The sequence below is a fragment of the Eurosta solidaginis genome, chromosome 1 (genome assembly GCF_040869045.1).
Source record: "Eurosta solidaginis isolate ZX-2024a chromosome 1, ASM4086904v1, whole genome shotgun sequence".
NCBI lineage: Eukaryota > Metazoa > Arthropoda > Insecta > Diptera > Tephritidae > Eurosta > Eurosta solidaginis.
The window spans coordinates 260,196,119-260,213,101 of record NC_090319.1 but is presented as its reverse complement, the minus strand read 5'-3'; the positions used below and the strand labels follow the sequence as shown (position 1 = coordinate 260,213,101).

Here is a 16,983-nt window from a genome sequence, read left to right as displayed (position 1 = left end):
TCCCCAGAAAGAGGATTCCTGACGTGGTCAGCGAGCTGCATAATGGTCCAAGCGGAGGTCATCTTAGAATCACGAAGACGCTCGAGAAGATTAAACAGAGATTCTATTGGGTTGGTTGCCGTCAGTCGGTTACTGAGTGGATTGTGAACTGCGAGGTTTGCAACAGAGCGAAAGGGCCCAAAACCCGAAGTCAGGGCCAGATGAAGCAATTTAACTCAGGTGCGCCATTTGAAAGGATCGCTATGGATGTCGCAGGTCCATCTCCTACTAGCAACTGCAGAAACAAATATGTACTGGTGGTTATGGATTATTTCAGCAAATGGCCAGAGGTATACCCAATCCCAAATCAAGAAGCGGAAATAGTAGCAGAAGTGTTTATAAACAATTGGGTTGCAATGTATGGTGTACCAATGGAGTTACATTCTGACCAAGGCAGTAATTTCGAATCAGCTGTGTTTCAGGAAATGTGTAAATCATTTGGCATTCGAAAATCACGGACAACTGCATTGCATCTTCAGTGCTATGGTATGGTGGAACGATTCAATAGAACATTGGAGGAGCACTTAAGGAAGGTAGTGGACAAGTTCCATAAAGAGTGGGATACCCGCATACCATTATTCTTGATGGCTTAACGATCAGCAGTCATGAGACAACAGGCCAAATCCCTGCGAAAGTAATTTTAGGCAATGACCTTCGACTGCCAGCGGATTTGAAGTTTGGGATAGATGCTGATGCGGAGAGAAATGTCAGGAAATCCACTGGTGTTTTGGAAGAAGAGCTGAGAGAAATACAGAACTGATAAGGCAACGAACAAAGATTATGAGTGACAAGCTGAAAGCCAGATACGATAAAGCTATTAATTCGGAAGGGTTTCAGGAAGGAGATTTGGTGCTGTTATACAACCCACAACGGAAAAAAGGTTTGTCGCCGAAATTGCAGTGTAACTGGGAAGGCCCATACAAAGTTGTAAAACCGATCAAAGATGTTGTTTACCGCATACAAACCATTGGTAAACCACGAACCAAAATGAAAGTGGTTCATCTGGAAAGGCTGGCGGCGTTTAGATCAGGAGATTTGTCTGATCGGGACGATCAGACTTAGGTGGAGGGCAGTGTGACGAATATTAGCAACACTAAGTATCCCTAAGCCGATACTAAGCAGTCACTTGTATCTACATAATCAAATCAATCAATATGTCTACACATATGTACATACAAGAAGCGGAGAGATATGCACAAACACATGCATATATCTGAGATACTCACAAAAGTATGCAATCATCGGTGGAAGTATTAGGTACTCACATATACACGCGCGTATGGCTATGCGAGATGCTATAAATGTATCTGTAGTTTATAGCTAGGAAGTTTATAGCTGGTAACTAAGTAGTAAATTCTAGAAGAAGAAACGCCTAGAAGTATGCGAACGAGACAGCAGAGAGTATAAAAGGAGCGAAAGCTGAGTAAGCATCAATCAATTTGATTTAAGCACGCTATGAGTTGCTAAGTATAAGTGTTATTGTGAAGTATTTTCAAAGTAGTCTAATAAGGACCATTTTGCATTATTGAATATTGGAGTTATTTATTCAACGGTTTCGCGATACGAACGTTAGTAGAAGGTTGCAAATAAGCGGAATTTCCCTAAATTCGTTACAGTATCTATGAAACAGAAAAAAAGCGAGCCGAAGGTGTTCTTTGGTAAAGAAGGCATAGGCGCTTCTTTTTCTCTAATAAATAAAATAAAATCTATGAGTTATCCGTTTATTATTAAAAAGTTTTGAGTTTATCATCGAAAAATTTATCGATATGCTATCAACATGCTATTGATTTGTTATCGGTTTGTTACCATTTTCTTATCGGAGTGTTTTCGGAAAGTTATCGATTCGCTAAAAAAAAGTTATCGGTATATTATTAGAACGATATCAATTTGTTTTAGGAAGCCTACAGAATTGTTATCAATTTTTTAACAATGACATATCGGTTTGCTATGATACAGATACCTTTAAAAGTCGATTACAAATGTGCAACCCTTCTATTACAAGTCGATAAGAAATCAATAAAAAGCCGATGATTGGGCAATAACGAGCCGATTATAAACCTATAAGTCGACGAAAGTTATTCCTTTTCAATAATAAGCGAATTATAAAGCCATACTGGTTGCTAACAATAAGAAGCCGACGAAGCGAGTATTTAGTACTCATGCCTTTTTTGTTTACTATTGTGTACCATACCCAAAGTTAAAAAAACAAAAAACCAAACAAATCTAGCATTTTTAGGTAATCTAGATGTAGGCGTTGCTAGGATACTTTAAATAATTTAACGTTTAGAAGTTATAACATTTAATTATAATAGATAATCACGAGTATACCTCCTTTGAAACAATTATTACTCATCATTTCTATCTAGTTTATATACAAGATGTTGAAAAGGAGTGCCTTATACCGGAACACTCTCCAAAGAAGCATGTACCCTGGCAAGCAACTCGTCGCACTGAAACGCCTAAATCACAGCATAAACTACAATGGAAATCTGTTATTTTATTAATTCCATTGAGGTTGGGTACGGAAAAGTTAAATCCCATTTATGCGCATTGCCTGAAACTACTACTGAGTACAGAATATTGTATTGGTATAATTGGTGGCCGACCAAAACATTCACTTTATTTTGTTGGATTTCAAGGTAGGTTCGCATTTAAATTTTATTTTTATTTTATTGTTTGTTCTTAACGTATTCTTTATTATTTACATATTAGAGGATAAGTTGATACACTTGGATCCACATTACTGCCAAGAAATGGTTGATGTAAATCAGGATAATTTCTCCTTACATTCTTTTCATTGTAAATCGCCGCGTAAATTGAAAACAACAAAAATGGACCCAAGTTGCTGTATTGGATTTTATTGTTCTACAAAAACGGATTTTGATAATTTCATGGAAAGTGTACAACTTGTAAGTACTAATCGGTTTTTAGTACAGTAAATAGGCCATCGAACTATGCGTTTTCTATTGGATGCGATTTAATTAATCTGGTCAGCTCTGGGCACTTTCTTCCTCTGCTATCACTAACTTGGTGTAATTTGAGAGCATGTGGTGGCAGAAGACAGTGTCCAGTCAGAATACCCGTCATGATAAGAGTAACTTTATTAGTCTAAGATTGTAAGACCTGCACGTGATATTCGATACTTTGCAGCCCCGCGCTTGGCTCCCCGCTTTTTCCTGCTCGGTCGATCATATGTGACTTTCGCCTTCTCTTAATATTGCCCAATCTGATTGGGACATCTATGGGAATCATGAAGTCAGTTCATCCATTTTTTGATGACGCGTTACTATATGGCCGCATGGCTTTCGCTCTTCAGACTCCCGTTATGCTAAGCATTGATAGCCAACATATCCCTTCTAATTTTTTGAAATAGGTTCTTTTTTGTTTGGCTGTCCACCAAACAAGAACTCCATAGTATGGGAAAGGCTTTACAATCGTTGTAAATACCAAATGAGAGAGAGAGAGCGATAGAGCCCAGCATACTTTTACGGGGGCTTCTTCACTTTGTCCCCCACTTTGAGATTCCACGACAACTTACTGTCTCGAATGATTCCTAGATATTTTGTACAAGGTTTCTCCTACAGGGTCATCCCTTCTAGCTTAGGCCTAGTACAATTTTCGGAGCTTAAACCTATTAATAAACAAGACCATATCTGTATTTTCAGCGTTGGTGATTAACCCGATGTTAGATGCCCAGTCATGTATGTATATCCCGACGCTCCCAAGCCGTCAAATACCTAATTGTTTAAAGCTACTTTATACTTATGACAACTGCAAGGTCATCTGCGTACGCCGTAATTTTGATAGGTCCCTTGTCGAACCGCGCGAGCAGTTGACTGATAACCAGCGTTCACAGCAGCAGTGATAATACCCCTCATACAACCCATCTGCTTAGGGTTGGATATACTTCAATGCAAATAAGACCATCCATGATCCCGTTTAGAGATGTTGTTGAAAGCCCGGCAATATCTAATAAGACTCCAAAGGTGTACTCCTCATATTCCAACGCTTTTTTCATTGGCGTTTTCTTTTCTGAAAACAGTGACACCCTGTTGGTTCTTCTCAGCTCTCCCGTGAGTTTGTATGTTCCTTCCACAAAACATTTCCCACTGGATAACAAAAGGCGTATCAATACCTACAAAAAGAGCCATTTTGCAAAGCTCCGGGTGACTCAGTTCAAACAACAACAACACTCAGTTCAAAAGATGGAATTTAAGAGTGCAACATGAAATGTTTTCCAGAAAAGAAAACGCCATTTTTTAGAGAACAGTTTTCATCCATGGAGGTCTTTATCAGCCTTTCAAGGGTTTGGAGCAGAAATGGGTTTAAGATAATTGGCCTGTAGTCCTTGAGATATACATATATGACCAATCTTCCCCGCCTTTGGTAGGAAAACTACACGAGCAGTTCTCCAAGAGTGGGGTACATGATTCAGTCTTATGCATCCATTGAATGTTATTTTAAGCCATTCCACGATCGCTTTACTCGAAATTTCTAACATGGCAGGGAATATGCCATCTGGGTCCGGCGATTTTAACTTAGAGAAAGTCTTCAAATCGATTTTGGTATCGGTCAATAAGCCCGCCATTATCCGCTCCGTGATCGAACGTAAGTGTTGTTTTTGTGTTTGTGACGATAAGGACACTCCCCGAATGCCTTGGGGAGTGTTATCGATGTTGATGGTCCTTTTCCGGATGCAGATCCGGTACGTTCCTGTAACAAGCACCATTAAGGTAGTAGCCCAACCATCTCGGGAACTATTTGGTATGACCACATGAAACCTTTTAGGCCATCCCGCCCTACCACCCCCAAGTTCCTAAGAAAGCCTCGGCTGTCAAAGAAACAGGATTCGCCACGGGTAGGTGAGGTTGAAAATTGTGTTGGAGAAGCTATCTATTGCGCTGGCAACCCCTTGAAAGGGTTGCGCTTGAATCAATTTGGTATTTTAGTCGCGTCCTACGACAGGCATACCTGCCGCGGGTATATTCTAAGCCCCCTAAACCGCTGGGGTCATCGAAAGTAAGTGTTGTCCGCTGGTTCTTCTGCATAGTCTCCCGATTGAAAATATGTATCGAAAAGCGTTTCAACGGACTCTTCACTTTGTAGCCATTCCTCGTTCTCCTTTTTTATTGGTCCCTGGACTATATTTCCCCTTGCTAAGACTTTCGTACAGACTTCAGTACAAAACTTGATCCAAATTGTTCGCCAATACGGACCATACGTTTTAACTTAGTGTAATAAAGAGGAATGGTAAGGCTTTCACAATCTATCATACGGACAGTTTTGTATTGTTAATTTATAGATGTTCGAAAGCAATAAAAATGTCATATTACGTACATACTCGATTACAAAGCTAGCCTTAAATATTCATGTTTCTAACAGTTTACAAAGTAAACTAAAAAACCAAATTGCTACCTAAAACGTTTAAATCTTCTGTTCATATTGTAACGAATTTCGGGAAATTCCACTTATTCCAAACCTTCTGCTAACGTTCGAATTGCTAAACTGTTGAATAAATAACTCCAATATTCAATAATGCAAAATGGTCTTTATTAGACAACTTTGAGTGTACTTCACAACTAATTGCGTGTTTAAATGAAACTGCTTACTGACTACTCAGCTTGCGCTGCTTTTATACTCTCCGTTGCTTCATTCGCATATTTCTACTAAAGTCTAGACGTTTCCCTTCTAGAATCTCTTGCTTGGTTACCAGCTATATGCGTGTGTATTTGTAGTTTATAGCCTCTCGCATAGCCATATGCGTGTGTATATGTGATGATTACATGTGGTTATGAGTATCTCTCCGTCGCCTTGTATGTACATATGTGCGTAAATGATGATTGATTTGTTTATGTACATAGGAGTGGCTGCTCAGTATCAGCTTAGTGATACTAGGATCATGTTAGTGGTGCTAATATTCGTCACATTATGTTGAATGGTGGGTTAAATTTTTACTTAATTTTTAAACATAAACTAATAAAAGTTTTAGGCTTGGGTGTTATTTTGAACCAGGAAATAAAAATTCGCCCAGCTTAAAATACAAAGTTGACTTTTTTCGAATTTGCTGTACTAGCATTTCAATACTAAAAAATTAATTTTTTTTCTTTCTATAGTACCTGCATCCAATGCGCTGCACTTCTAGTACAATGGATAAATTTGCTAACACATCAAATAACAGCGGACAAGGCGAAAACGCTCAAAATGCTGAAGTTAGTTATCCACTTTTTACATTTTCACGCGGTCAATGTCTGGAACAAGAATGGGATTCAATTAACGAATCGCTTTATAAACCGCTACAACGGCAAGTTATACAAATGAAGCAAGAACTCGATTTATACAACAATAGCGTTACACAAAGTGCTAATGCAAATGAGGATGATGATGAAGAAACTGAGGAATTCGTATTGCTTTAAAAATATTTCGAATAACTCCTTATGTGTCTACACTTTGATTTTATTTACATATTCTTCAAATTATGTAGCTACATTAAGGATATTACTATGAATCGTAAACCGTAGATAACTCGTAAGTTATCATTAACGAGATGTATGCAGTTGCGAAGCATTTATAGGATTTAATCCGCGGCATAACGACATTTTTCATACAGATGCGTTTAACACAAGCTTGTGCATTCCAATAACATCGCCACAATCAACAAAGATGTTGTGTTTGGAAATATGAAGGAACTTCAGACTTGGCAACTGAACTTTATTTCGCCTTGCCCATTCACATACAAAATTTCGCGAAGCACTGTTATAAACATTCTCCCTATACAACAAAAATACTTGCTAACATAATTATTTTGTGTGGTATTCATTTGTTATATTGCAGTTTTTAATTGCGAAAAATGTTATAACAGTTACCATCGAGTGGGAAAAATAATTTCATTTGCAAAGTGGAGAACGGTAGCTTGAATTACACTGGCGCCATCTGACATGAGAAAGTAGCCAACTTGCAAATTTTGTTGCAAGCAAAGCATAAGAAGAAGAATTTCACATTTGCTTTGGCTACGGGTGCTGGTACACTTTGCAAGCGAAATTATTTTTCCCACTCGTTGGTAATTTTTCTAAGATTTTTTTTAGTTAAAAACTGCAATTGAACAGATGAATAGACACAAAATATGTTAGCAATTTTTTTTGTTGTATAGGGAGAATGTTTATAACAGTGCTTCGCGAAATTTTGTATGTGAATGGGCAAGGCGAAATAAACTTCAATTGCCAAGTCTGAAGTTCCTTCATATTTATAAACGCAACATCTTGGTTGATGGTGGCGCGATGTTACTGGAAAGCATAAGCTTGTGTTAAACGCATCTATATGAAAAATTTCATTGTGCCGCGGTCTTTACTCTATATACAGTTCTACAAGGGTACTTTGTGCGGATTATGTGTATAAGTTATGGCTGATTTGCATTGAATTTCAACTTTATATGAGTTCAACGTATTGCTAAGGTGTGTTCAATGTACAAAGTTTGTGAAACATTAGTTTAGTTTACATATTTTACATATACCGCCCTTGTTTATCAACGATTCAAGGGGTTGTGTAGCGCAATATATAGCTTCTCCAACCCAATTGTCAACCTCACCTTCGAGCGGCGAATCCCGTTTCACTAACAGACGAGGCTCTGGCGACCCCAAGCTCCTCATGGAACTTGGGGGTGGGGAGGGAGGGATGGCCTGAAGGTTCAATGTGGCCATATAAATCGTTCCCGAGATGGTCGGGCCAGCACCTTAATGGTGCTGTGTTACCGGAGCGTATCGGATCTGTATCCGACAAAGGACCATCACATCGATAGCACTCCCCAAAGCCTTCGGGGAGTAACCTAATCGCTACAACAACAACAACAACATCAACGTCGAAGTTCGTGGTTTTGTGCGTAGTTTCGCTTTGACATCGCTATAAGATAACACCAGAACTCCTTGCCGCTCTATTCATGCATGTAGATAGAACTTTGTTCGCAGCCTTGTCACAGATTTTGCTTTGCCAGATAATTTCAATGCACATATAAAGAGTTGCCCAATTTGCTTTGTTTTACTCCGCTTTAAGTGTAAATCAGCCAAAACATACAAATAATCCTCTAATTTCTGCTCTTCCAAATTTAAGCATCCCCGTAAAAATCAGGGTAATGTCAAAGCGAATTCAACCCAATTCGCCGTGCAGAAGAATGTCAAGTCAAAAGAAAATGTGCATGGATTTCGATTAACTGACGTTGTTGTACGAAGACGTTTTATGGGAAATAATCAAGGCGAATCCATACCAGGCGGTGGCAAAGCGAATCAACCAATTCGCCGTGCAGAATGTTAAGCCAAAAAAAAAAATTGAATTGAGTTCTTATTAACTGACACATTAAAAAACAAGGCGCTGTATGGAAAATAATCAAAAAGAAACAATCAGCTGTTGGGATTCCAACACCTGGTACTGAATTCGCCTTAATAGGAATATAGATCTTTTTCAATTTAAACTCAGAAAGTTGAAATTCACGTTTAGAATTTGCATTTAAAGTTCAGAAAATTACAATTCAATTTTAGAATAAAAAATTTTGAAAATTACGAGTCAAGTTCAAAGAATTACAATTCAAATACCATATATGTATGTATTACTACTACAATGAATTTTGAATTCGAAATCAAAAAAAGACAGCGTACAAAATTTTTGTGCTTGTAGCAGCATATTATGTGTAAAAAAAAAAAAAATAAAATTTAGGTACATTCGGTTATTGAATACAAAAACAAAAATATTTCATCAGCAATATATTAGCACTCTGATTTTTGTGAGTGTACCCACCCTGTAGTTGCAATATAGAAGTATTATATATATGTCAAATACAGATTTTCTATTTCATATTCAGAAAACTACAATTTTAGTTCAGTAAATCAAGCCAGAAATTTGTAACTCAAATTCTTAGTTTGAAATCAAAAAAAAAAAAAAAAATTAATTATTTTCTCTTCTTGAATTATTGTTTTTTGAATTTTAAGTGGATATCCTGAAGTTCAATTTAAATTTTCCCAATATAAATTTGTGCAATTTTCTGAATTTGAACTGAAAAAGGTATATATTTAATGGTTTTTGTTATTGATATTAGAGAAATTAGAGACCAATTGCAAAGCGAACAGCGGGGCATTCATATGGCTGTGTGGTTAAAGGCATTTGCCTTTACAATGGTATGAATGTTGGAGATTCAAGTTCAATACTTAGCTTCCGAGAAGCTAGCTGATGAAGAAGTGAAATTCAGAAACATTTCCTAGTAACCATCGCCGTTTTTTAAACTTTGCAATTTTTCTCTAATATCAAGAACAAAAACCATTGTATAAATCAATATGAGCAAGTCTCGCTAATTACATTCATATGGTATATATTTAAGTTTATCGTAAAGCAGCTTATAGTAAACTTGCTGTTAGCCTATTTTCACCCGTGGTAAGTTGGAGCCTGTAACTGTAACCTAATTGTAAAAGAATCAAAAAGAAAACTATTTATAATTGTACACTATATACATATATAGTAACTTGTTTACTAAAGCAACGAATAATGTTTCCAGAACTCCCATTAACTGGATCCATCCTACGAATGTACCGCGATGTATCTCAAATTTAAAGACTTGTTTTGTATATTTTGTAGCACCTTCATTTTTGCATATACTTGTACATACATAAAAACTTATATATACAGTGTGACCTGCTTACACAATACAATTAGAGCGCATTTAATTCATTTAATATAGATGCAACATACTCCTCGTGTTCCAATTAAACGTGAACCAGATACGGATAGAGATTTAACATGCAAATGCAACAACAATGTGAACCATATGGTTCACGTTTCATTGGAACACGAGGACTGTTGTCAGACAAACTTAGAGAAACTTTTCAATAAATTTTATCAGTTATTTTTATCTTTTATTTATTTTCGTTAGTTTAAAAATAAATTCGAATAAATGCTTTGAATACCAATTTCAAAACCGTTTACGGGAAAATTCAAAAGCTTGAAAATTTTACTTAGAATTTTAAGAAACCCTTTGAGTATGCAGTTTTGTAGTCCAATCAATTTTATCACAACAAAAAAGATATTTAAAAATTCAAAACACCATTCGAAAAAAGACTTTGAAAACATTTTAGAACTTGCCTCGCATAGTTTTCGTTATTTTCATAATTTCTTGTAGATAAGCAAATGAAAAATGTATCGTATTTCTAGCATGGTTTAAAGTGAATATAATGCAATTATATCAGACTTAAAGTAAAAATGTATGGGGTTTCTAATAAAAAACTAGTTGTTAAATATCGGACACCCTAGGGCATATCTCTAAAATGCTACCAAATAAAAAGGGTTAGCTATCACAAATCTACCACAAAAAACGAATTCAACAGAGCTACCGTGTGGATCCGAAATCGATCCAGATAAATATCAGGATCATAGAGTTGTTATTGCGGTGTTCATTGGAACTCAGCTAATACCTAATAAAATTTGTTACAAATTTTTACTGATTTTGTTGTCTTCACAGCTGTACATATGAATCTCACCGGAAATATAGTCACAGTTAAAAAAAAATAGCATCATGCACTGACACATGAACGAATTGATAAAATAATAACCATTCAATTCATAATGGTATTTTTCTTAATATTTATCATCTTCAACTAAAAAAACGTAGTTATTTTTATTTTAGTAACATAAAGTTTTTTGATTTTGACTTGTGACTATGTTTAATTCAATACAGATATGTACATACATAACTTCATAAATATTTGGTATATATAGTTCATTTTAGCATTGTTTTTCTAAGAGATTTTACAAGTCATCTGCAAAATACATTACTTTAGATAAAATAATTTACAACCTTTTACACTATACCAAGGAGGATAAATGAAACAAGAGACGTGAGCTCGTATGTTTGATATTAAAACTTGGTTGCTGAGCGCTGTTGTAGTTTTTGACAGGTGGTTTCTCACTTTAGTTATGATTTCGCCGCGCGTTTTCTGTTTCTCCGCATGAATAATTTAACACTCCACAATTTTTTTAATTTTCGTTTTCCTTATTTTTTCATTTTTGTTTGCCTTAACGCGTTTTTTATTACAAAAAAAAAAAAACAAATACTCCGCGATTTTATGAATAGGCACAAAACGAAATGTCAAAAACCACAATAAAAACCAGCGAGAAGTTTTAGCTCGATTCGAAAGTGATTGAACCATAAGCAAAAAAGAACTAACCGTTTTGGAGTAAGCATCCAAATTATAGGAGTTTTCGAAGTATTTTTTTGTTTTTGTTTACCTTTATATTAAGACCCTTTCATAGTCTGTCCCCTCATTTCCATACGAATTTTTGACCCACGGAAAAGTCTTTTTCGGTAACTTCCCGTTGAGCTAGATACTTAGAACGTAGTTCAGATCTGGGAGACATTACAATGCAAGTGAAAAAAATCCGCTAGGTGGCGGACGGGTCGAGATATACAGAAATTAATTTTAAAATGGAAATTTTGCGATCGACTTTTAACTACTCGGTGATCCAGAGACTTGAAACTTAGCACATAGTTTGCGAGTCGATGGCACTACAATTCGTGGAAAACAAAATGCAGCCAGGTGGCAGACGAATCGAGATAAACGAAAATCCCTGAAAATCTCTGAAAAAACGCAGGGAATCTTGCGATCGATTTTTAAGTAACTTCCCGGTGAGCTAGATACTTGAAACTTGGGCTGTGAGTCGGAACCTGGTGACAATGCAATATTTTATCAAAAAAATTGCGCTAGGCGACGCATGGATCGAGATATTAGGAAAATTAGTTTTAATTTGGAAATTTTTCAATCCATTTTTAACTAACTTCCCGGTCACCTAGAGACTTGTAACTTCACATGGATCGAGACCCGGTGACAATACAATTTATAGAAAACAGAGTTCCGCTAGGTGGCGTGCTAATTGAGATAACTACAAATTCCTGAAAAACGAGGGGAATCTTGCGATCGATTTTTGAGTAACTTGACGGTGAGCTAGAGACTTGAAACTTGGGCCGTGGGTCAGAACCTGGTGACAATGCAATATTTTATCAAAAAAATTGCGCTAGGTAGCGCATGGATCGAGATATTTAGAAAATTAATTTTAATTTGGGAATCTTCAATCAATTTTTAACTAACTTACCGGTACCTAGTGACTTGTAACTTAGCACATAGTTCGAGACCCGTTAACAATAAAATTTATAGAAAACAAAGTTCCGCTAGGAGGCGTGCTAATTGAGATAACTACAACTTCCCGGTGAGCTAGAGACTTGAAACTTGGGCCGTGGGTCAGAACCCGGTGACAATGAAACTTTTGATGAAAAATATTCCGCTAGGTGGGGCATGGATCGAGATATTAGGAAATTTAATTTTAATTTGGGAATCTTTCATCCATTTTTAACTAACTTCCCTGTTACCTAGAAACTTGTGACTTAGCACATATGTAGTTCGAGACCCGGTGACAATACAATTTACGAAAACAAAATTCCGCTAGGTTGGGCGCTAAGTGAGATAACTACAAATCCTTGAAAAACGAGGGGAATCTTGCAATCGATTTTTGAGTAACTTCCCGGTGAGCTGGAGATATGAAAATTGAGCCGTAAGTCAGAACCCGGTGACAATGCAATATTTTATCAAAAAATTCCGCTAGGTGGCGCATGGATCGAGATATTAGGAAAATTAGTTTTAATTTGGGAATGTTTCAATCCATTTTTAACTAACTTCCCGTCTACCCAGAGACTTGTAACTTAGCACATAGTTCGAGACCCGGTGACAATACAATTTACAGAAACCAAAATTCTGCTAGGTGGCGCGCTAAGTGAGATAACTACAAATGCTTGAAAAACGAGGGGAATCTTGCAATCGATTTTTGAGTAACTTCCCGGTGAGCTGGAGATATGAAAATTGAGCCGTAAGTCAGAAACCGGTGACAGTACAATATGTTATCAAAAAAATTCCGCTAGGTAGCGCATGGATCGAGATATTAGGGAAATTAATTTTAATTTGGGAATCTTTCAATCCATTTTTAACTAACTTTCTGGTTACATAGAGACTTGTAACTTCACATGGTTCGAGACCCGGTGACAATACAATTTATAGAAAACAGAGTTCCGCTAGGTGGCGTGCTAATTGAGATAACTACAAATTCCTGAAAAACGAGGGGAATCTTGCGATCGATTTTTGAGTAACTTGACGGTGAGCTAGAGACTTGAAACTTGGGCCGTGGGTCAGAACCTGGTGACAATGCAATATTTTATCAAAAAAATTGCGCTAGGTAGCGCATGGATCGAGATATTAGGGAAATTAATTTTAATTTGGGAATCTTTCAATCCATTTTTAACTAACTTCCTGGTTACATAGAGACTTGTAACTTAGCACATAGTTCGAGACCCGGTGACAATACAATTTACAGAACACAAAATTCTCCTAAGTGGCGCGCTAAGTGAGATAACTACAAATCCTTGAAAAACGGGGGGAATCTTGCAATCGATTTTTGAGTAACTTGCCGGTGAGCTAGAGACTTGAATTTTGTGATTGATTTTCGAATAACTTAACTTCCCGATGCAATATTTTATCCAAAAAATTCCGCTAGGTGGCGCATGGATCGTGATATTGAGAAAACTAGTTTTAAATTGGGAATCTTGCAATAGATTTTTAACTAACTTCCTGGATACCTAGAGACTTGAAACCTGAAATATAGTTTAAAACTCGGTGACAATGCAATGTTTGATCAAAAAATTTGAGGTACGTAACGCACAAGTCGAACTATTTAGAAGATAGGCCATACCTTCGTGGCTAACCTCCTGAGTGTTGCAGGTGTTGTAGAATTCCACCTCGTTGAAGGCCCAACTCAATGCACGTCCTTGCATACTTTTAGGCGTACGCGACATTCACCACGATTCTTTTAGACTTGCATGCGTATGCGAATTTCACCACGATTTTCAGCTGTGAAAATTAAATAGCTGAAAAACGAGGTGAAATTCTCTTGTTATGATGTGTAAACATTGTATAAGATTAAATTGTGAACGTATAATAAGGTTAGATTGTAAACGTAGTATAAGGTTAGTTAAGGGTAACAATATAAGCACAACATATTCTGTAAATATTGGCAACACCAGATACATATATAGAGGAAGATGGCGGAACACTTCCGACTAGAGGAGAAAAGCGTCGACAACGTGGAAAACTAAAATCCAAATAAAACAAATAATAAAACCAACATCCACGCATTTTAAAGCTTCATGTGTGGGGTTTGAACCAAAAGTAATTGTAAATCGCTTGAATTTTTCGAAAATGGCAAATGCCAGACAAGATGTAATAAATGCCCTTAATGACGCCGAGGTAGATTTTCCATCTACTGCTACCACGGGTGAACTTCGCAATCTGCTACGGAGTATTATAGGCGCACCAATATCAGGATTAGCTGAACCTGATGATAAAACCGCTGTTGCAGACGCTGCCGTAAATTCTAACACCGCCGATGATGAAAATGCTGCCACAAGTGCCGACGCTGCCGCTATTGTAAATTCCGAGAATGCCGACACTGCCGCTTTGTAAATGTCGAGAATGCTGATACTGCCGCTACTGCAAATGCTGATACTGCCGCTAATGTAAATCTTGAGAATGCTGATACTGCCGCTACCGCAAATGCCGATACTGCCCACACCGCCGTTGCCGTCGCCAAATGTATTCCGCGACCATTAGCTAACATTGACCAAGAGGTTTTGGCCCTTCGAAAACGCCTAGAAATGATGCAGTTGATGCAACAAATTGAGCAGCTTGAAAACCGTAAATTTGATGGAAATCAACGCCGCTTGGACTTTGGTGAAATTAAGCACGCATTGCCAAAATTTAGCGGAGATGATGTTACCTACCCGGTTCACCACTTTATGCGAGATTTTTTTTTTAAGCTTCTCGCTCTTCGCCGCTGCTTATCTCACACAGAAAAATTTCTTACATTTTTAGTTAACATGAATCATGTTGAATCAACATGAACAGCTCTAGTACGTAAAGCAAAAACAATTTCGAAAAATCAACACGAACATTTTAACATGAATCGTATGGTTAAAATAACATGAACTATTTCTGCATTAGAATTACATTAGTGTGTATCCCTCACCATAAATTCGGTTTGATTTAACATGAACAAGTGTTGTTTTCGACCGCCATCTGTCCCCCATCAAAGGTTGTGAACAGAATTTCGTTCTCAAAAGAACAGGAGTTAAGTCTTGGTCAGTGTTGCCAGTATTAGTAAGGTAAAATGGCCAAAAGTTCCAAAGTACCAAAGTTCTCTTATCGAAAAAGAGAAACATTATTGTTTGTGGCATATTGGAGAAACTTTACGAGAGAACATCACGCTTTGGGAAAAGCTACTTTCTGGGAATGGTAGAGGGGGTCGTACAGATCACAATTGTGAAAGTAGAACCTAAAGGAAATTAATATTTTAGTGTGTATATATGTATATATGGGTAGCCGACGAAAATCTGATAAAATATATGAAATAGGGGACCTTCTGGAAACAGATATTTAATATCTCAATTCGATCAAAAGTAATGCGCGCAAACCCGTGCAAACCCAAAAAAAAAACATGTAGAATATAATATTAAAGGTTTAATAAGTATGTAATAAATGAAAAATAAATTACAATGAAAAATCGGCGTACAAAAGTTTGAAGTAAAGACTGTTACGTTACAAACCACTTTGGGCTCTGAACAAGGTCTTAACTACAAACTCTACTAATATTATAGTTTATATGAAAAATAGACTTGGAATGCTCGAAGGAAATTTAATTTTTCTGGTTTGTTGACATGCTAGACTTTGGACAAAAGACTATTTTGAATTTTGGACTGTTACGTTACATGAAAAAATGCGATCGAATTCACTGTGTTTAAAAGTACTCAAAACATTTGTCTTCTCGAAATATTTTATCTAATTATTTTCAGTTAACCTAAATCTGTCTGAAAAAGGTAACTAGAGCGTTAGAAATAAGATTCCTGAAATGCAACGTACCTTTTCGTTAGATAATGCAATTTTTAAAAGTTTTGGTCATTAAGAAACATTACAGAAGCTATCGTATGTTTTCGAGGAAAACAAGAGTTTGCGCGATGTCTTCAAGCATAGGTTTCTTTGGCATGTGTATAACCCCAAAACAATCAAAAGCACACAATATTTGAAAAAATCTAATTTTTTCTGTGGTTCCGTTTTTGGCGATGTTGGCCATATATGCAAATATAGAGTACAACAAAATAGCTTGACATTAGAAACTAACTTAGTAGTTAAACACGCCATTTTATTATTTAGTTTACATTTTGGATAAAAAATCTCTCTGTGGCAACACTGTTCGTTCGTTTTTCAATGCTGCGCTGCATGGCGAAACAAAACTAGGTGGCGTCGGTAAGCAGCTGATTGCTAGTTTTTTCATAAGATTGGACATAACCTTCTCTAGCGTAGTGCGATTTTGACATTACACTAGAGAATTACAAAAACAAAACACATGGAACGTTTGTATGCATGTCGAGCCGCGGCCACATTGTACTGTTCCGCCATAGCTGCGCTGCCTCTTGCATTATTCCGATTTTAATATGCAAGCGCATACGTGGCGAAAAATTGTGTGAATTTTTAATTATCTAAAACTTTATTTTGTGAAATTGTGCGAACAAATAGATTTCCTTATGCCTCATTTCGACCAAGAGTCGTATGTGTTATTTGTTGAGACTCCAAGGAAATATTATTTGATTATTCTCGAATAAAGAGGTGGAAGCTTTACGCGAAATTATTTGCGGTAGGATGCAATTTAATGAACGAGTTTTACAAAGAGTTGGGTAAGTAATTTGTGTAATTTTTCGTGTTACGTCGGTATCAATAATCCGAAGGCGCTTCCATGGTATTTATGTGCAGAACAGAGTTTGGTATTTGTTTCCTTCTGTGAAGAGATATTTGCAATCAAAGTTGCAAGTTTTCACGTGTT

The 16,983-nt window shown here is 36.8% G+C and overlaps 1 protein-coding gene across 1 annotated transcript in view; it reads left to right on the top strand.

The window, feature by feature from the left end:
* Atg4b (Autophagy-related 4b) overlaps positions 1-10,589 on the top strand; it is a 40,773-nt gene extending 30,184 nt beyond the window's left edge. Inside the window, exons 5-7 of the mRNA XM_067760569.1 lie at positions 2,406-2,678; positions 2,752-2,948; positions 6,153-10,589. Of these exons, the coding sequence (XP_067616670.1) occupies positions 2,406-2,678; positions 2,752-2,948; positions 6,153-6,452 (770 nt within the window). The 3' untranslated portion in view covers positions 6,453-10,589. The remainder of the gene's footprint in view (positions 1-2,405; positions 2,679-2,751; positions 2,949-6,152) is intronic.
* Positions 10,590-16,983: the final 6,394 nt, after the last annotated feature.